This window comes from Camponotus floridanus, unplaced genomic scaffold, assembly GCF_003227725.1.
Source record: "Camponotus floridanus strain SB8 unplaced genomic scaffold, Cflo_v7.5 scaffold1, whole genome shotgun sequence".
In the NCBI taxonomy this organism is placed as follows: domain Eukaryota; kingdom Metazoa; phylum Arthropoda; class Insecta; order Hymenoptera; family Formicidae; genus Camponotus; species Camponotus floridanus.
Window position 1 is genome coordinate 5,550,237 of NW_020229214.1, and position 21,435 is coordinate 5,571,671.

Here is a 21,435-nt window from a genome sequence, read left to right on the forward strand (position 1 = left end):
TAAAATGATTTTTTTTCTATGAATATTTCCGGAAGAAAACTTCGTATGAGCAATTAAAACTGTAAAACTTTAAAAGAGCAGTCGAATATTAAAATTTAAATACAAGAAATTAAAATATCAAGAGTACAATTTTGTAGAATTTTTTCATTTGCATTTGCAGATGCAAATAAATTATTTATTTTTAGATTTATTCTCAAAATTCCATGCTCGAATTCTTCTTACATTCGTTTGAATTCAACGGATCGTGAGACGCGCTTTGATGAAGTACTATTGCGATCTACGTAAACTAATGAGGGGTCTCAATGCCTGTGGCAGATGGCAAGATCGTTAATGCAACGTAAATGAATTTCGCTGTAGATTGAGTGCATTAATAAGCTTTCAGGGGGTTACGTCGTATCGTTCGATCGATCGATCGTCGTTTTCCATTATCGGAAGTGCGCGTTTCTTGTCGTATTCTCTGTGTCTCGAATTCAGCGGATTTCTGCTCTTCGATCCGGGGAACGTTACCACGGATGATGGTCCCGGGGATGCTGTTCCATCAATAATTCACTTGGTTTACCAGTTACAACGAGGACCCGGTGCATAGCGCGCTTAATTAGGGACACAATAATATTACTAGACGCTAGCCCGAAGTGTCTGAAAGGGGATTTAACGATATTTAACGCTACGCGATTGTCTATTGAAACGGAAATAATGGCTTACGATAATTAGTTGATGATCGACAAACGCAATATCTCTCTTGAAATACAAAGAATAGAACGTTGATGTGTATAAAGGTTTACAAAGCTTTTTTATATATATGATTGTTGCTAAATGATTTATTTATCGTTGTTGCTTAATGTTTTATTTACTGTCAAAGATCGTCGTCGGAATCGTGAAATCTTTCGTATGTCGCGATGGATCTTGGGAACGTATCGTAGTCCTTCTTTTCTTCTTTCTTAGTCAACAATTTTCTCCGTTCTAACGTGAGGTATATCAGCAATGGACAGTAAGCCATGTTCACGATGCCCACAACTCTCATTACCCAAGGGAATCCGATAGCTCTGACCATTTCGCTGCCTACGATGGGCCCTTGAAAAAGGTTGTGATACGTATGACATATATTCTTTAATGTTTTGGCTTTAATTGTAAATAGTCCGCATGTAAAGATGATTTTACCTCGTACATTTTATGCCTTTTTTCATTATTTATTTCAGTTTTATTTATATTACCAATAAACGTTTTAATTTTACTTTACCTAAGGAGTAAGCTAAACTGACAGCTACTTGTTGAATCGAGTAAACGGGTCCGTAATTGCCATTTCGATCCACCAAACTGGCCAGCAGCGGCACGAGAGCTGCATCAGCGACGCCGATGCCCAAACCCATTGCTAGATGCGGGAATATCAATTGCGACATTGTGTTGGCTGACGGGATGAGAATGGCGCTAACACCGACCACAAACACAGCCAGAATCGCCACTTTACTACGTCCGTAACGATACGCTATCACGCCAAAGAAGTTGGTCCCGATTAAGTAGCCCACGCTATCCGGTATGAATACTGTGCCCAGTTGCCATTTCTGCAAGAAAAATTAATTAAAAGTTTATGTTCTTTTTTTATGAAAATTTATGGAATCGATGCTATCGGTTTCGATCACGATTTAATTGGAATTCTAACTTCTTTCTCATGCTTTGGCAAATCAGCGTTAATTATTTTTAATCGTTGTTTAACTAGATTGATCGCATTAATGATTATGATGTAGACAGTAATAAAGTTATACACCATAATTTACGGTAATCAAACTTGATAAAACTTTTGTTTCATTAATATTTTTTATTTTAAAATAATATTCTTTATTGTACAAACCTTGGGTCTTATGTGGGTTCGAAGCCAGATGGGTAGACAAGGTTCTAGTATCGCCATTGGTGATGTCGAACACCAGATAGCTCCGGAGATGATAAGGATATGTGGATTAGATAATAAGTGCATCCACGTATTTTGTTGCTCGTTTGGCTAATATGACATGAAATGAAAAAAATTTAATTAAACAATTTAACTTTATGCATCAACAATATTTTCATGAAATACTAAAGTTAATCATTATTTTTTGACATATATTAATTTAATAATATTAATTTAATAACATATATTAATTTAATAATATTGAATCGAATTTTATTTATTAAATATTTAAAAAATAGTCATGTACTCACTTCGGCGGTTATTTGAACGTCCAACATCAAGATTTGCAAACCTGAAAACAACATTTATTTATCATCAACTTATTATATTCTTGCTCATGAAGAAATTATTTTCTCACAATTTCAATTTCGGAAAATTATTTACAAATTATTACGACGATGAAGCAAGACACTAATAGAAAAGGTGCCATCTTGCCCTCGAGATCGTAAAGTACGGAGCCGATTGGATAACCCAGGAGGACGCCAAGAGCGATGCTGCCGAGAACGAAACCCATGATCTTGGATCTTTCGTCCTCCTTGGAATACTGAGAGGCGACCAGAGACATGCCGGAGACCGCTATACATGCCGAGGCAATACCTTGAATACTCCGAGCCAAGAACAGTATCTCGTACGTTTGTCCAAAGGCGAACACTGCGACAACAACGAAGATATAGTAGCGCTGTTTATGTTAGCTTTACCCCTTTAACTATTGTCACACACTTAATTAACAAACGGTTTCGTGAACATAATTTATTATAATAATATAAACTCGTACAAATAACATAATAAAACGTAATAATATAACATAATAATATAATAACCAATTAAAAATAATTGGGTAATTAATTTGATAAATCTTTAGAACTTAATAGAAATATTTATTTGATGAATCGATTATAATCAATTTAAAACTTTCATATTCAATTTAAAACTTTATCTTTTATTTTGATAACATCTCTTTTAAAACGTATGAGAAAAGACTCCGATTATTCGTCGGATAACGACACGGATAAAAGTTGTCCATAACTTACGTAAAGCAGCCAGCAAGAGGCTCAGGTTTCCCAGAAATAAAGGTCTAGCGTAACCCAAGGTGCCGGTGAGGGTGCCCACGGCAGGATTTAAAATTAATTGAACCAAAGCCTTCGAGCTCAATAGTAATCCTACTCGACCGTTTTCGTCCTTCTCGGCGTTCGCGGTCGTGTTCGCGTCGAGCGTGCACAGATAATCGGGAATAATCGGCACTGAAACATGTCTGGATCAGCAAGTTGTCTGGTCCTAGACCCTCTTTTTCTCTTTCATGTTAATTACCAACTACCGTCAACAGGACATTATCCAGGAAGAGGCTGAAATAGACTATCACGACGGTGATCACTCGACTGTTTCTGAGGTCGCCCAACCTCATCCTTGATCATCGATCTCGATGGATAGAGCGAAGAGAGATCGAATACACAGCAAGTCACTATATTCGGAGAACGGAGAGACCTCTCTTTGGCGAAAATTTATGTTGTAATCTCTATTAATTCTCGATAATAAATGAATATCTTGGTACAATTATAATCAGATAATAGTTTAGGAGAGATAAAGCACACGCAAGAATAAAATATAAATTAAAATTTTGAATCTTTAATGATTTAATGATTAAATTTTGAATATAGATTTCATGAGAGGAGAAAGATTGAAATATACAAATTAAACACATTAGGCCTAGTTATTTCAGAAGTGCTATTCATAACAGTCTACATTTTTTAATCTATCTAAATTTAGGACGAATCTTTTTTCCAAACGTCGAAAAAAATTCCGTGATTGATCCTCTCTCTTTCTCTTTCCTTCCTTCCTTTTGTCGGCCTGATAAGCGCACGTAATTCAAGTAGTCCCTTCGTATTTCTCTTTTCTTTTTTTTTTTCGTCACTTGAAAGACGACCCTAAACGTGACTGGAAAGCGGACGAGTCTCGTACGGGCTTTTATAGCCGCTTGAAGCTCGTCCTTGCGCAGAAGCTTTTTCATGGGGGCAACGCGAAGATTGGTTCGGATGGCGCATCCTTTCACGAACCGATGCACTTTCCGATTTATCTCCATTATAGTGGCTTATCGGCCGTCGCCAGCCGGTTTGATTTTAGCGGTTTTTATGGTGATCTTATGATGTGGAAATAAACCATGGCGCACGTGGTCGTAAACCATCAAAGAACGTCGTCAACGGGATCGGTGAAGGGACTGCGCGCGTTTGATAGAATTTTCGAAAGTCACATATTTTTTCTTGTATGAACGTAATGTAAGATTGCTCTAGATTAAAATTATTTATATATATTATTTTTACATCTTTATCGTCGTAAATTTCTCTTGATATAAAATTGATACTGATATATATATTAATATATTAATATATTGACATATCGATAATATATTATATGATATATTGATATTTTATATATAACATACAATTCAATTTATTATTAAAAGAGACAATAATACATCCTCGGATATCTCTGTAAAAAAAATGAAAATTATTTTACATTCGACTACCTTAAAAAGATAAAAATTAAAAAATAAAATAAGTATAATATAATTCATCCATACGAATTGTTCTCTCATACGTCGTACTGCGGTGAACGCAAACTTCATTTTCGCGAGTCCCTTTGTTGTGTGTCCACTATCTCGCTATTTCGTCATCGATATTCCCGCGGAACATACACCTGTGCCCTGCTTGCGAAATTACGATCGACCATAATGCAATTTTGGCGTTGAGGTACATGCCAAATTGATTCTGCGTCGCACACGGCGCAGCTTTCTGCTCATGCCCCTCCTCGCTTAATGTAACGAGAAACTTTGGTCATCGAATTGGCCAGTGTGCTCGCCAATAATTTCATAAAATTATTATAAAATTCAATATTTAACAAAATTCGAAGTTATTAAAGATTTTTAATGAATAACAAGAATCACATTCTATCCTTTGTTTAACACAACATGAATTTTTCGAAACCTTTTAAATCGACAAATTATTTAAAGAATAATTGATTTAGAAATTTACTCATTTATTTCATGCAAAATTATAAATCTGTATAAATTTAATATAATGTAGCACATCAAGATGAACGCTAAATTAAATATATATTTATTTCAAAGACGGGTAATTCTGCTGAGACCTTCGTCGTCTAACCGATCCTTTTGTTCCTCCTCGTTTTCTTCGTCCTCGTTCTCGTCCTCCTCATCGATCCTTTGCTCCCTTATCATATTTGTTGGACTGGCGTATCTCATGGGATAAATTTCATTGTATATTCTGAGAGTAGGTGAGGAATTATTTCTATCACAAATGGTTCCTACGTTGTTCTCTTCTTCTAAAACTACCCTCTGCGACCCATAGATCCTTGGCTGCTCGTAGATGGCACCATTTGATGCTACTTCGAAATTTCTTAAAGACTAGAAATTTACAGAAATTTTAAAACAATTCTGTATATATAAATTATATATTTAAATTTGCAATATTTTTATATATAATTTAATAATTAACATTCAGCAATCACATATTTAACAATTAATATGTAATTGTGTATAAACTATTATTTTTTTATATTTTGAGATTTTACATTTTTAAACCTGTTATAAGAAAACAATTTTTATTAATTTTTTTTTACCAAACCATGTTTATCAGTTGCCTATAAAAAATATATATCTGATTAAACTAGCATAATTTAATGATTATTTACACACAGACCTCGACGTGTATTTGTGGCACGACATGAGCAACATCGATCTCCTTCATTTCCGCTTGAAATCCATAATTACCATATCCAGACATTTCACAGTGATAGGAATTTTCGCATCGATCGAGACGTTGTGACCTCGGATTTGGATTGCCGTAATCTGAATATGTTGATACTCGTAAAATTTGGTTTTCTTGAACTGGATGAACGTATTCATAAGAAGAACGTGACTAAAAAAAGAGCAAATTTTTTCATATTACTGATAAAAATTATTATTATTCTGTATATGAAATTCATTACATGACTATAAAGAGCAAATTTTTTCATTACTGATAAAAATAAATTATCTGATGTATTAAATTCGTAACCTCATAAATAATTAACCATTAAAAATTAATTCAATTTTTAATTAAAATTGTGACATTTGACAATTCACATAATTAATCGCAAATGCAAGAAATAAATTTCTTCGTTTTATTAATTATTTTCAAAAATTAATAGAAACATGCAGTGTTCTAACCTGCCTAGCAATCGAATCTGTCGGTAGATTGACAGGACTGAATCTTTGTCCGAGATCTTTTCTTCTGGATAGGTGTGTGATCATGTAATAAATTTTTGGTATTAAAATGCCGAAGATTATAGAGTAAGTTGTGCCAATTATGCCAAAGGAGACAACTGTGTCGCGATTCTCTGGTTGCATCAGTATAAAACAAATTAGCCATATCGCCCATACTACCAACAGGCCAGTAGAGGTACCGAAGAGGCATTTTCCTTCATAATAGTTGCGTTGTATTTTGGTGATGAAGCAAGAAGCGATGAATAACGAGATCAATAGAAATATATCATATCCTGAAAACATATTAAAAAGAAGAAGAATCTTAATTTCAAGAGATTAATGCTGTCACATGTTTAACTTTAAATAATTTTAATAAATTGTTATGATGTAAAATAAAATATCAAAATATAAAAGATATATATATAATACTAAGAAAAATCACATTGAATCAGTTTTTTTAAGTAAACAGAGACTGCAATTTATAAGATAAATTATTGTAATTTTTTATTGTAATTATTGTAATTTTTTGAATAATATATTACAATTTATTTAGAGACTCAAGGATTATATATATTATTACAGTTTAAAATCAATAAAAGAAATGCCAATGTACCTAGCAATGCAATAAATATGGGGCTTCTGGTGATCACAACCGAGTTTTTCGCGTTCAGAACGAAATACATGACAGATATGGCGACTTGGACGCCGGACATGAAGAACGCCATGAGGCTGTGCAAGTATCCGTTGATGTGAATGATGAAAACGTCGCCCGTAGACAAGGCCAGAAAGAGTGCTCTCGAGAGCATGATCGAGAATGTGAAGCCGAATGCGAGAGTGGTGTGGAGGATTTTTCGGGCGTCTAGATTCGTCTTGCCGAAATAATCATCCGTCATGCAGAAGGGTAGCACCGTCAACAGAGTAAACACGTTGGCCAAGACGAGGACGATCGTGAAGGTCGGATTGCCGTCGAACCTCTTTTCCGTCGTGAAACGACGAACGATGAAGATCACGATGACGCAGCACGCAAACGTGCCGCAAACGACGGCGATCAGGAAAATAGGAACGTAGACGCTATTCTTTAAGATGTTTTTGCCGATGATGTCTGTTGGAGGATCAAATTGATCTTTTTGCGCAATTATTTCTTTAAGAAATTGCACATTATAGAGACATATATGCTTTAATATGTTTTGATAACTGCTGTTGATATTAAATAAAAAAAATTGCATTATATAATTAAATCTTGTAATTGAATCTTGTGTAAAATTCACAAAAGGACACAAGATCGGTTTTAATAAAATAAATATAAAAAGACACAAGAAAAATTTTAATAAATTGCGAAAAATATATAGGAGGTTTTTAATAAATGCGTAATTAATTTAGAATTACAAATTCATCAAGATTTCTTAAACAGTAGATATCATACAAATAACTAGCACCGTATACATCTCACATTATTATAGATAATGCTATATACAATTTATATTCCTCTCCTGCGTCTTTTTATATTTCTCTACATTTGAATGAGCGTCTCATAAATTTTAAATAGAGTTTAAAAAAAAATTCATATTAAATTCATATATTATTTATACCTTTCGTAATGATCTCTTGTTTCTGAAAATTCATGCAATTCTCGCAATTCCCAATGAGATTCTCCAGACAGAGCTCTGGCATTTGGATCGTCATTTTCGCCGGAAATACGCGTAACTCGGACACTTCGATTTCATAGAGAGCAACATCGACGAACTCTTGCTGCGTCTTCATGGCGACCACGTATTTCACCGAATACGATTTCAATTGCATGCGTAGAGCTTCGTAGACATCAGAATCGCGTATTTCTCGGTGTGATTGCGGATGAAATTGTGTCATAATGCAGTTTTCATAGTTCCCATCATCGTCATCATCGGTGAGACAACCTTTTTTCTGGACTTCTTGAAGAACATTTGTCAACCCAACAATGGCCTTGCCGATGTCTAAGAGATACGGTGAATGGTTTATAGAGTCTCCGGCCTTCTCTAGGAATTCGTTCACGCTTGATAGTTCATCGAGACCGAAGCCAAATGTTTCCGGTTTGATGATGTACGATCCGGGTGGTATGAGATCTGAAAAGTTTAAGAGACGTTGTCAACTCTAAATTTAGATTAATATTAATTATTGTTTTGATATTCAAGTTTTAGCTTAGATTTTTAATATTTGAGCTGCTGTAAGGTTATTTTTTTTTAAATCAAATATTTATATTTAAAAAATCTTCTAAAGCGAAAAGATTTATATAAAGTGTAGATTTTTTTATGTACGCATTTATTAAAAGTTCCTTGCGGTTTTAGATAAAATTCGCGTAGTTAATCTACATTAATGGCTTCAACAACATTAGTTGACTTTATAGTTTAATCGCCTCGTTACTTCGACTTAGCAATAATTGTGGACAGAAATAAAGGGTCGTTCAAACTAAGGCTAAGAACTTTAGCGATGTCGGAGAGAAACTACCCTCTTAATTCTTAACTACTATGTTAAACTTGAATAACATAACTATTGTTAGAAACCTGATCTCCGACTGCGACTTTTAAACGTAGTAGTTGTAATTTAAGCAATGGTCGACTGTTACATTTACAACGAATAGATAGCCACTTTCGTAAAATTATAGAGACGTCGGAAAATAAAATTTTCGTTTAAATTTTCGTTTAAATAAAATAAGGAAAGAGATATTACTTTCGTTTTATAAAATATCCGCACAGGGATCAAACTGTTTCGTACGTGCAATATCTCTATCGTCTCGTCTGTCGATACGTAAAATTACTTGCCATCAATATTCGAATTATCGAGCGGTAGCAGGAGCCACGTTTTCCTTCTGATATCCTTCGAGTCCTCGCCTTCTCCCAGCCATCGTTGTATGTCATCTCTCTCGCCGATCGCGACTATCACCGTTTCCGCGATGTTCTCAGTCCTGTCATCTTCGATGCGTTTGTCATGTCGCTTTACACACACACCAGCATCTCTGCTGACTTCCAGGAAACGCTCGAAAACTGAATTTACGTTGGCGTGAACTAGATCGATGACCTCATACGCGGTGCTCAGATAATGCGTCAAGATGTCGATTGCGGGTATTGTAAAATTTCGTTCTCCATAAGTGACAATCGGCAAATCGTCATAATCGTGAAAAAAATTCACCATGGAACTGTATTGGAAGGGCACTAGAACACCCATTTCGTAATTTGATGCGCAATTTTGTTCATGTATCATTCTCAAGACTTGTTTGAACACTATAATCCTATTGTGACATGTATCAAGTATTCTTATCCCTACATAAAGAGATAACGTATTTATTTAGAGGGAATTCGTATAGAAGTATATCTTAAAATACTTTAACACTGTATATAAAGTGTATAAATATATCAATATAATTTTATATCTCATGACATAATATTGAAATTATCTTATAACTGATATAGTATATTTTTTAATTTTTAATTTTATTTATATCTATATTTCTTAACTCAAATTTGAAAATTAATTCTTAATACTTGATATTTAATATTTAGTCGGATATTTTTAATGGTTGCAATCAATTGTGTAAAAATACATGAATAAAAAAAATTGTAGCAATGCATTCGATAAACATGAGTTCTTAATAAATAAATTTTATTATTTTTTCAATATATGTTATAATAATTATTAATTTTTTATAATAAATTTTAACTGATTATAATTTTATGTGTAATATTCTTTGTGTTATTTTGTATTGTGCAGTTTGTTGTATGATACACAATTAATTTTTACAAATAGATATAAAATACAAATGTAAAATTTTTTGCTTACCCAATTTTACACTCGGTACGTGATCATATTTGTTTAAAGTTTGTACTACGTGTAATGCCGTCGAGGCTTGCTGAAGACCTTTGGGTGATGATATATTGCAATATTGTCCGTAATTGGCGTCCACAAAGACTGATTAAATACCAATGATTGTCATTAAAAATTAGATATCACGAAAGACTAATGGAAAGTTTTCTTTCCAATCACTTTTATTGATTAAAATAAAAAGTTTTAAAATAAAATTCTTGGAATTATAAAAAAGACATATACGTAAAAATATAAGAGTTTAAATTTATGGAATGAGATCGAATTTGTCAAAGAAATAATTATAATCTTGATCGCGCAAATAATTGCTTAAATTATTTGCTATTTATTTAATTTCTATTTAAAATTCTATTTAAGTATGTTCTATTTCTTATCATTTAAAAATTATACAATGCGTTACAAATAGAAAACTAATTTCATTGTAAATATAAATTATGCATCATAATTCTTACATTCTGGTCAAATTGATTGGAATCTTATTAATTAACGACTTACCTGTTAAAATAGCGTCACCCATGGTCTCCAATAACGTATTATTTTCAGAGCATAGAATCTGCTCGCTCTTACTCAAAGTTAACAAAATGACGCTCAACAAAAATAAAAGTTTTATCAGCATATTGCTCATCATCATTTAATTTATATTTGTAAAGTATAATTAAATAATCTATAAACTCCGACAAGTAGAATATGTATTCGACATTTCTTCGCTTCTCGTTCTTATTTTATACATTTCATTGTCATTATCAATTATTGTTACTTTATCATATTAGTTTGTCATATTAATCTTCTTATCTTATGTGATTCATGTGATTCTTTAATGAATTTCAATTTATTTCATTTATTTAACTTAATTATATTATTGCGACCTTCTCCCTTTATACTGATAAATAAATTAGTAATTTTATATCAATAAGATTTTTAAATAGAAGACACTCAACACATTAATTCGTTATTTATTTTTTTTATATTATTCTTTATATGTTAATTTTTTTGTTATTTTATATGTTATTTACTTTATTAATGTTATTCTATGATTAACTGTTTTTTGATTTTGTGAACGATAAGATATCTAGTAATCGTGATTCTGGATGCGTGTGACGTCATGTCAGGGCGCAAAGCGTCGTTTAGCACGCAGAGCATTCTTCACGTAAGTCTCGTCCGCTCTCCTTTGGCCATTAATTTCGATTGTATTTATTAAATCGCGTGACAAACGCCACTTCGGTGTTTAATAATCAGCACGGAACACGCGCTCCTCTCCTCTGTCACTTCCTCTTCCAATTTTTACGATTACCGGTGAACATCCTATCTCGCACTCGGTGACAGATTTAAAGCATTAGAAGTCCTAAGTCCGTTATCGATCTTCCCTTGAACAACATTTTGCCACTCGAAAAAGTTCTACTCTTTGCGAATGAGATCCTTGTCGAGACTCTTGTAAGTGATTATTCTTCGGACAAGGTCGTTAAAAAATTTTACCCCTCGTTTCGGTGTTTCAAACAATTTTATCACTCGAATCTGTTGTCGTTAATAATTCTTGATACTTTGTCAAAACATTTTTCCCCAATTTTGGTCCCCAGGTGAAGGTTATCACAAAATCTCGCACCCTTTTTTCCGCGATGTATGAAATAAAAGTTGTTGTGACACTATGCGATGTTCGACGTGAAGTCGACGGAAGCCATATCTCTGTCAGGCTATTACTATATTTTTTTAAACGAATTATCTACGTGATCGGTCACGTTGCCATTGGACGTGACGTATAAACGACAATAGGTTTTTTTGAGATGCGAAAGAATTAAATAGAAGCAAGTTTCAAGATTAGATCAATATATGTCATTAGGCTTTTATCATAATCCCAAAATTCATAACAAGAGACTATTTTTCTGATTATTTACGTTTAATCTAATTATTATATTATCCGATTAATATAATATATAATAAATATTAATATATAATAAATATTTAATATATAATAAATATATAATAAATATTATTTTTAATTAATATATAATAAATATTATTTTAGTATTTAATGCTATTTATTTATCTATTCTATGACAATTTGATCGTCAAAATATCATTTTACGCTATGTAGCTTGTTGTAACTTAAAAGCCAACATTTTGCATTTTAATTTTATTTAACTTTCTCGTACTTTGATCTAATTTTATTTGACTTTTCTCGTACTTTGATCGATTACGTTTGAATTCGTAAAATTGTTTGCAAATCGATCTCGTTCTTTTTTTATTTTTCAAATGGATGATAGTAGAAATCTGAAAACTTTAATTTTTTCACATGTGTGAGATTATTATATATGTTTTTTAATTCATCATTTTTGTAACGAGCGGTAATATCGAGACACCCTGTAGACAGGAATGAAATATAGTTATCTTAGCTACATTCCTGCATACCTGTGAACAGGTAGCAGATAGCCGACATAATACTCGAGCGTGATGTAACCCGACTCCTATCCTAGACCCGGTTTAGTAGAGTGTGAGCTTGGAATCCTCGATGTACCTGCGAATCGTTTTCCTACGAATAATTAATGTCTCACGTACGCGAGATTGGGCGATCTCTTTCGAGTGAATGCCCAAAAGAGACAAGAAGAACGTAAACGCTTTTCGAAGCCACATCGAACCATTCTTTTCGAAAATTCATCTATTCATCTAGGGATTCTTCGCGATCGGTCGCCTTCGCGGGAATCTAGAGCGACGAGCGGTTCCACGTTCGCGGCCGGAACGTCTATAAATTCGGTCCTAGACTCCAAAACTTGAGATTCCGTACGCGGCCAACATGCTATTCGAAGAGGTGGCCGAACGAAGCACCTTCGATCTGCTCACCCGGTTGCTTTCCGCTAGGCGCAAGTCTAGATGCCCCTGTAACCGCAGGCTGGGCTAGTAATTATCTCTGGCTGCCTCACGACGCTCTGTAATTATTCGAAAAGTCGCGTGAATGGAGACGATAGGGTTTAGAAAGTCAGGAATTCAATGGGCACCAAGAGTGCCTCTTCAAAGATTTACCATCGTTGCAGCATCGTCGATGGTCTGGTTTTGATAGAAATCATGAAAAGAAATACGATATAACATCGTGCGTATTCAAGAAATGTAAAGTATAGAAGGTACAAATTGTAAAACATCTCATGAAAGATTAAATAATCTTTTATATGATTTATATAGTACCTTTTTTTAACATGAAATATAATTAATAAAATAGAATGTCGCTAGATTTAAATCCATTATTTGTAACAGTTCAAGAATAATAATAATAAAAATTGCGTTTTTACTTTTTTTAAATTTGTACAATCTTTTATAGAAATACTTGTCATAGAATATATTATAACAATACTTTACATATTCCTAAATATGAATTTTTAAAGTAGTGTAACAATGTTAAAACAACAATCCGGTTTTCTTCCATTCATTTCAAAAATTATTTTTTAAATCTCATATGATGTATCTTGCATATTGTCTGAAATCCATTTAAATTCACTGACGCGCGCGGACGAGAAAATCTGTGTACGTTGCAAAAATATTTTATTAAATTCATGATGCATTCTAGCTTTTTGTTCATCGTGTCCACGCAGCCAACGCCAGCATTAATCTCACCCCCTGGATTGCCTACTAGAAAAATCCCCGCAATCGTGCGCAGCGTGTCAAGGACGTCCCATTATGCAACTGTGGACTGTTGCAAAAGTTTCTGTATAAAGCAGACGGCAGATCGCTGCGTTGTTATCGAACGACATCTCGCCAACTTTGAATTCGGGGTTCACTGCGACCTGGAAATAAGAAAACTTCTTTGAAATTTTCCGGATTCAAAAAACTCGCGATATGCCTAATTTATTCGGAGAAAGGAGGAGAGCTGGGAGAATCTCTTGCGTCTTGTGCTTGTGAAAGTAGCTTTATTACCGTACCTTGAGTGTGTAATGTCCTGGCTCGAGCTCGGAAATGTCCACCCACTGGCAGTCGATATTATGCTTGTAAATGTCACTGCAATTAACGGAAATACCTTGGTCTCCGTAATTGGCGCATTTGTATCTAAAATAGCAACGCCGTTTCAAATTATAAACTTTATTAAGGTTTGCAGACACACATAATCATGCAATTACAAACAAAAAAAAAGATGATGAAAAAGATGACAAAGTGAAATAAATTAAATATATAAATTGTGTGTCATGTGAAAAAGGGAAGTGTGATTGATTATGCGCCATCAGGATTCTCACCTGGGTTGAACACCGGGCATACATTGATTGTCCTCGAGACAGAAGGATGCTTTGTGGCCTTCGGCTACTTTATTGCCGCTTGAATCGATTATGTCGAAAGTAGCAAATACTTCCATCGAGTGATAATGCCTATAAAGGGAAAACATGTTAGTTTATTTTTATTCGTCTCATAAAAACTTAAATTAAAAATATTACTGTCGAATTTTTAATTTCAATATTTTAAATAATAAACGAATCAATTAAAAAATCGTTTATTGTGAAATCTATTTTTTCGTTTTATATTTTACTTTAGGCAGGATGTTTTATCTTTATCGAAAATCTAACTGTTATGTATTAATTAAAATTATTTATTTTAGAAAATTTTCCCTTTTAATCTTTTAACAAATTTTTTCGATTCTAATCTATCTTCTTTGTATCACTATTACTCATTAAAGTTTACGTGATAACAATGATCTTCTGCTCGATTTTCTGCCATTATCAATGGCATCACTCACATGTGACACATGTGCCATTCCCACAAGTGCTTGGGTACTGACGGACGGAAATCTGCGGTGCCGGCGTTCAAAATTCTCGCTGTGAAACGCAACAATCGTCTTGTCTCTAGATGCCAATTCGCAGATTCCTGCTGCACTTTATAGGCCTGTGAGGCCACGCAATTCTCCTCCATCGCGCACTGCAGCCAATAAAGCTGACGATCCTCAAGATGCGCGGTGCGCATCAGCTCGATATGATCGAACACAAGATCGGCCATCTCTCGATGACATATCACCCCCGCCACATTCTGCACCGTCCCTGAAAAATCGTCATTAATGTCATTTTGCGTCAACTTTCATAATATCGTAATTATAATTACGTATACGAATATAGTAAAGTATATTTATACTCGCTTTATATGTCACATGACTTTTTGTCTCAAGTATGTACACAGTAAAAAATAAAATGTTAATTTTAACATTTTTCACATATCCCAGATAATTCCTTTAAATTTTAAATTAAAATAACTCATTTGCCCTATGTTACTTATTGACAAACTAAAAATGTTAAATAATTGATGCAATACTTTACATTTATTTTTGTTATTGTGACTTTAAGTGTAGTATAAAAATAACATATAAATTAATTAAAAATTACTCGAAAAAATAGTTACAATAACTCGCACGAATTGTTGTAGGACATTAACATATAATAAGTAATTATTAAAGTAATTATTTTAACTTAAATTATTTGTAATAGAAACATTTGATTTTAGTAAATTTGATTATTTTGTGTTGTATGTCGTATGTTGAAAAAGTTCAGGATTATTTGAAGATTTACTTTAACTTTTCTTATAATGTTAAACTGACTTTGAGACATGTTGATTGTTTAAAATGATTAAAAATACTCGAAATAATATTTCATTTCTAAGAGACATATACAAAGTGTTGAACAAAATTATGAAGTTGACATAAATGTAATACATGAAAACGTTATAAAAATAATAACATATCAGTTGTATGTTAACTTTACAAAGTACTAATCAAAATGTAGTAACACAAGAAAATTTTAACATATGGAGGTACAATTATTTACTGTGTTACATTTATAGTACATTTATAGTGGCATATTTAAAAGGAAGCATTGTATACGATGCTTAAAGATGTTTAATAATTTCCATAAGAATAATTTTCATAAGAAATGGATTATGATATGATTGGAAAGAACATTTCTGCTTTGTTTAAGGATTTACATTTTTTCTGTCATAACTGATTTCTGACGCAAATCTGATAGCAAAGATTCAACTTTCGCAAACTTTTCTCATTTATTTCTTATACATATATTCATGAAATATATCTCTTATAATTGAAATTTGTAATGCTGCTATTGATTTCTACGAAAACTTTATATTGTCATGCTATAAATAAGATAAATATTCTCATGATAATACTATTATAATCATCTTTTACACATAAATATATTATTAATAATATTTTATAAATATCTTGTGAAAAATAGAGTTAGAGAGATACCTGGGCAATCTACAATCTTGTCGTGCTGGCATTCAGCCAGATTTTCCTCGTTTCCATTGCACTGTATTCCGCTGATCGATATCGGCATTGACTTCCGATTGTCGAAAAAATTAGTCTGTATCGCGTCGGAAGCATAACCGAGGCCCAATTGACGGCAAACCACAGCAGCTTCGAGAATGGACCAACTGTCACCGCAGACGGTACTCCACTCTGAAATTACGTGGCCGTGTCAACTTTACGTGTGTCGCGAAAATTTAAACATGTCGAGTTCATTCTCTCGTCAATGACATTTAACAGTCACGATTTTAAGAGTAAAAAATTTAAAAATATCATATATCATTTTTCGTTTTATTTCAGTAATTCAAGCGCGATAAAAAAAATGCGACAGCAGTTGTAATTTGCGAGAGAAAACTTTTTTCATCCATTTATGTAACTTTATCTTTTTTTAATTAGTTAGTCTCTCGTTTTATTTGTGAAAGTCTCGGAAATTTTACAATAGATGAAGAGAGATATTATTTAAAAAATATAGTTGCAATTAATTTCTTTTTTTTTCTTGTATATTGTATCTTACAATTTTGTCGCGTTACCTTTATTGCCTAATTTAATCTCCACTTGGCCCTCGGAATGCACGCGTCCTCCGGATAATCGTAACGCCATACCTTGCTCATATATATCCTTTATTCTAGCCTTCGATAATTCTTCCTGCGGGCTCGGTGACGATGATGCTTCCGTTTTTTCATCGTGCAAGCAAATGACGCCGGCCGCTTCGTTGCTACCGCAATCGGAGACACCCCATCCGTCGAAACGACATTTTGCAATTTCGTCTTCCGATCCGTCGCAGTAAACGTTGTCCATCCAGTATCTTCCTTCGAGGTGTTTTTAATGTAAAAAAATTATGCGCTTACATATTACACAGTAAAAAATAAAATGTTAATTTTAACATTTTTCACATGTCCCAGAAAGTCCACTTTAAATTTTAAATTAAAATAATTCATTCGTCATATGTTACTTATTGACAAACTAAAAATGTTAAATAATTGACACGATACTTTACATTTATTTTTGTTATTGTGACTTTAAGTGTAATGTAAAAATAACATACAAATTAATTAAAAATTACATGAAAAATAGTTACAATAACTCGTAAGAATTGTTGTAGGATATAATAGTAATTATTTTAACTTAAATTATTTATAATAGAAACATTTGATTTTAGTAAATTTGATTATTTTGTATGTCAAAGTTCAAAATTATTTGAAGATTCATTTTAACTTTTCTTGGAATGTTAAACTAACTTTGAAACATCTTGATTGTTTAAAATGATTATGTTAAAAATACTCAAAATAATATTTCATTTCTAAGAGACATATATAAAGTATTAAGTTATGAAGTTGACATAAATGTAACACATAAAAATGTTATAAAAATAATAACATATAAGTTGTATGTTAATTTTACATTAAAGTACTAATCAAAACGTGATAACATAAGAAAATTTTAACAAAGGACGCAATTTTTTACTGTGTATGTGCTCGAATTTAATCGTTGATGTAAAGGAAAATAGATAAAGTGAAGAATAAAATAAATTAAATTGAGACAAATTAAAAGAGATATAATGTAGATGATATTATTATTATGGAGAATAAAAAGATGTCCAACGCTAAAGTTGTGACATGCGTCTGCAGATAAATTGGAATAAATGAACAGCTTGTTATGTGAAGATCAGTGATACATGCAAATGATTGCACTCGACCGTGAAAGACGTTTTACAATGAAAAGACAATAATGTCTCGTCTCTCACTTCTGGCCTGACCGAAGTGGCCGTATGTTGTCGCTTTAATTGCCCCGTTGAAGCCTAATTGCCTGCAAACCACACGTGCCTCCAAGTCGTCCCATTCGTCATCGCATATACCGCCCCACTTTCCATCGTGAAGTATTTCCACGTTTCCTGCGCATATATAGCAATGAAATCTCGTGCTTACGTTTTTCCTGTTGCGGCAACTCGGCCCAACAGAAAGGAAATGATCGATTTACAAACTTCCGACTTGCCGCGGAAAGCATTATATTTCAATAGCATAATATCAAGATATTTATAAAACGTTTAATATTTCAATATTTTTACTTAATAGTTTAATAATATTTTACTTTTAAAAAATTAACACATTTTAAATAAATTAGAATATATATTTAAGTTTTAAGTTAAAATATATATTTTTTATATTAATTTTTAAGTTATATCATATATTATATTATATATTAGTTTTTAAGTTAAAATATATATTGCATTATATTATATATATATATATATATATATATATATATATTATATATATATATATTATATAATATATATATTATATATATATATATATATATATATATATATAAACATGCAATTTATATAAATTTTAAATTATACATTTTCTTCTGTCTCTTAATATTATATTAATTATAATATATATATATATATATATATATATATATATATATTTAATAATATATATTTAATTATAAGTATATACATATCATTTCAAAAATGATATAAATTAACTAAAGGAAAAGAATGCTCAACATTTCTTACATAGGTATATTTATATTGATAGAAATAATTTCCTTTAATATACATCATTATCAATTTTTAAATTCGATCATGTCTGGCTGGTTTGAATACTTTGGTTATAACAAACTTTAGCTATAACAGTTCGCGCATTGAAAACTACATAATGTCCGAGATATGCTCGACTTAATAAAAGTCGCATTAGGAAGAAAATCATGTGGAAAAACGCGCGCGGCCTTCTGTCTCAATAATAACAATATATGCGGAGTAACAATATAAATCGGCAAACCGATCGGCGTCACGGATCGCGACCCTATTTTACGGTCTGATTTTACGGTGACCATGCCATCTGGCAACGGATTCCGGGTATCGCATTGACAAATAGTCGTTGATATAAATCTTCCTCGAGTTGACCCCTTTTTAATCGTCATCGTGCTCGCGCGCGCGCGCGAGACTTGCACAACCACGCGATAAAACTCGCGCTTCGTTCTTTATCTTCGCGACAGACAGCAAGAGAGAAAGAGAGAGAGAGAGAGAGGTAGAGTTAGATTTATAACCCGTTTATATTGCAGTCGCGCTTTATCGCGGGGAAAATATCAACCCCGAACGAGAGTCGAGCTTTTATCCCGGCCGGATTTACGGGATGAGATGCGTCGCGAAGCAGCGCACTGGTGCACGCAATCGATACACTCGCCGCATCGATCTGTCGTGGTAAGAAAAATCGAGAGGATGCTGTACGTAATTGATTGGCGCATCAATTGATCCAACTTGCACAATAAAGTTCTCTTGTTCCGCCTGTAACTTTATGCGACGCGCGATAAAACTTTTTTTTTTCACATACCCCATAGACTCTCCTCCCCCGTTATTATTACTTTTATTATTACTATTTATTATTCGCGCAATAAGATAACTCGATAGTAGTAGATAAATTGTAAATGAGTTTTTCCCTTAATATTTTTCCCTTGATATTTTTCGTTGTCACTTTATTTTTGAATTTTTCACAAATTAAATTTTAGATGAAGCTAATTAATTGCAGCACCTTCGTAATCGCCATTTTCGCCTCCTATCAGCTTTAGAGCTCCCTCCTGCTTCTTCAGCCTTCGGAAATCCTTCTTTAACTTTTTGATTATGCGCATCTTCCTGATCCTCGTATCGTTGTTGCTCATACAAAACTCAAATATGGATAACAGCACTATCAAACTAAACGCAATTCTTATCCGTCGTAATTGCACTTTCATTTTTCTCGCGTTATGAAAACCTTAATGTTCTCAACCACGAGAGTAAACGCAATTACTGCAATTTTCTGTCTATTTAAAACGAAAAAATTTATGCAAAAGGATTGTTGGAATTTTCGACGCGCATCATTCTGTTCAACAAATGTATTAAAATTATATATATACAAACTTTAATATTCTATTGGAGATTAAAAGGTTTTTTAAATGTAAATCTAAGAGGTCTTTTTCATAATGATTTATAATTTACAAATTTATTTACGTGTATTTTATTTAAAAAAATTTTAATAAAAAACGTTGAATTTTACTAATTTATTTTATGCGAAAATTAAAAAAGTATAAATCGACGATATTTTAAATCATATTTTTTAGTAAGAAAGAAACAATCGTGAAAAATTTGGGCAAATACAATTTGTTTTATATATATAATTTTTTCAGCACTCTGTATATGTGTATCGTGTGCACGTTCGATGTGTCACAAAGTATCTTCTGAACACTTAGAATTTAATTACAGACTGTTTTTTCACTATGAATCCTCGAAGAGTCAAAAAGTCTTATCGTATGGAAATAATGCACGCATTTCGCATACGATTCCGCGGGCTCTACTGATCGTGGGACACGCAACGCGATGACTTAACGCACGCATACCACGTCAGCTTATAAGATCATCAGCGATCCAGATGGCGGATTGCTTCTTTTTCCGCGTCGTCGATCTCTTCCCGAACGATTCATTAGCCTCGATGACCCGCTTAAGCCAGCTGTCGTCGCGATTAGAATAGCTATGATGATATAGATATGAATAGATATGATGATATCCAGCTTTCGGTAGAGATTAAAACTCTGAAAGAAGGAAAAAATCTTCTCGATTTTCAGCCCGCCTCACAATCTTTCGTTTCTTATTTTCTCTTTGATATTTGATCACCTTGCCGCGTAAAAAATGTCAAAGAATCTTAAATAAATAATGTAACTTTTCTTCTTTTCTTTCATGAAAATTCACCGAATGAAAAAAATTAATAAATAATATTCTACTGAAATACCCAAAATATCTGTTTGAACTGAAATGAATTTTTTAAGGTATTGAGTGCAACTTTAGATCGCGATCTCGTTCAACGAATTAAACATGAACATCGGCAGAGTTAAAACTGACATTAAAATTATTTTTCTTCGTCCTACGAATCTTTATCAAATTTTACCTCGGATAAAAGGTTCAACGTTGTTTATTAATCGAGACATTTTCAGGATTTATCGATTCACTATGCATCCACTCGCGTTGGCGAAGCTTTGATTGACTTTCCTGATGAATGATATGATCTACTGTGATGATTGATACTGGCTTGCGTGCTGTTCGAATCGGCCGTTTATAACATTCGGTTCTCGAGC

General features: G+C 32.9%; 3 protein-coding genes across 4 annotated transcripts; all 3 read right to left on the bottom strand.

Annotated features, from left to right (window-relative positions):
- Nucleotides 1-207: 207 nt before the first annotated feature.
- Nucleotides 208-3,344, bottom strand: LOC105252839 (synaptic vesicular amine transporter). Its single transcript, XM_011260435.3, has 7 exons — nucleotides 3,251-3,344; nucleotides 2,974-3,183; nucleotides 2,327-2,593; nucleotides 2,194-2,234; nucleotides 1,847-1,993; nucleotides 1,238-1,559; nucleotides 208-1,071 (listed from the first exon to the last, which is right to left on the bottom strand). Exons 1-7 carry the CDS (start codon nucleotides 3,342-3,344, stop codon nucleotides 854-856), a joined length of 1,299 nt encoding a protein of 432 aa, XP_011258737.1. The 3' UTR covers nucleotides 208-853.
- A 1,180-nt stretch (nucleotides 3,345-4,524) lies between these two features.
- On the bottom strand, nucleotides 4,525-10,720 carry LOC105252840 (protein bride of sevenless). 2 transcript variants are annotated; one of them, XM_025408404.1, is made up of 9 exons: nucleotides 10,545-10,720; nucleotides 10,008-10,136; nucleotides 8,993-9,490; nucleotides 7,787-8,296; nucleotides 6,811-7,299; nucleotides 6,162-6,490; nucleotides 5,653-5,871; nucleotides 5,084-5,357; nucleotides 4,525-4,747 (listed from the first exon to the last, which is right to left on the bottom strand). In XM_025408404.1, exons 1-9 carry the CDS (start codon nucleotides 10,678-10,680, stop codon nucleotides 4,653-4,655), a joined length of 2,679 nt encoding a protein of 892 aa, XP_025264189.1. In that variant the 5' UTR covers nucleotides 10,681-10,720; the 3' UTR covers nucleotides 4,525-4,652. The 2 variants fall into 2 exon arrangements, with proteins under 2 accessions (XP_025264189.1, XP_011258738.2); XM_011260436.2 differs by lacking the exon at nucleotides 4,525-4,747 and having other exon boundaries at nucleotides 5,058-5,357.
- A 2,671-nt stretch (nucleotides 10,721-13,391) lies between these two features.
- Nucleotides 13,392-21,435, bottom strand: LOC105252841 (lysyl oxidase homolog 3). Its single transcript, XM_011260437.3, has 10 exons — nucleotides 21,249-21,435; nucleotides 20,497-20,895; nucleotides 19,863-20,189; nucleotides 18,068-18,214; nucleotides 16,854-17,132; nucleotides 16,267-16,476; nucleotides 14,755-15,052; nucleotides 14,261-14,389; nucleotides 13,952-14,075; nucleotides 13,392-13,816 (listed from the first exon to the last, which is right to left on the bottom strand). The coding sequence occupies exons 3-10, from the start codon at nucleotides 20,059-20,061 to the stop codon at nucleotides 13,694-13,696; spliced, it is 1,509 nt and encodes a 502-aa protein (XP_011258739.1). The 5' UTR covers nucleotides 20,062-20,189; nucleotides 20,497-20,895; nucleotides 21,249-21,435; the 3' UTR covers nucleotides 13,392-13,693.

Excerpts from the sequence above, each read along its gene's own strand:
- LOC105252841 (XM_011260437.3), bottom strand. The coding sequence starts at position 20,061 with ATGAAAGTGCAATTACGACGGATAAGAATTGCGTTTAGTTTGATAGTG. Across the intron at positions 16,477-16,853 it reads GATTAAATTAGGCAATAAAG|AGTGGAGTACCGTCTGCGGT; the intron begins GTAACGCGACAA and ends ACGTAATTTCAG. Across the intron at positions 14,390-14,754 it reads GAATGGCACATGTGTCACAT|GCATTATCACTCGATGGAAG; the intron begins GTGAGTGATGCC and ends TTCCCTTTATAG.
- LOC105252840 (XM_025408404.1), bottom strand. The coding sequence starts at position 10,680 with ATGATGATGAGCAATATGCTGATAAAACTTTTATTTTTGTTGAGCGTC. Across the intron at positions 10,137-10,544 it reads GGGTGACGCTATTTTAACAG|TCTTTGTGGACGCCAATTAC; the intron begins GTAAGTCGTTAA and ends GTATTTAATCAG. Across the intron at positions 5,872-6,161 it reads CAGATTCGATTGCTAGGCAG|TCACGTTCTTCTTATGAATA; the intron begins GTTAGAACACTG and ends CTCTTTTTTTAG.
- LOC105252839 (XM_011260435.3), bottom strand. The coding sequence starts at position 3,344 with ATGAGGTTGGGCGACCTCAGAAACAGTCGAGTGATCACCGTCGTGATA. Across the intron at positions 2,235-2,326 it reads CTTCATCGTCGTAATAATTT|GTTTGCAAATCTTGATGTTG; the intron begins GTAAATAATTTT and ends TGTTGTTTTCAG. Across the intron at positions 1,994-2,193 it reads ACGTTCAAATAACCGCCGAA|CCAAACGAGCAACAAAATAC; the intron begins GTGAGTACATGA and ends ATGTCATATTAG.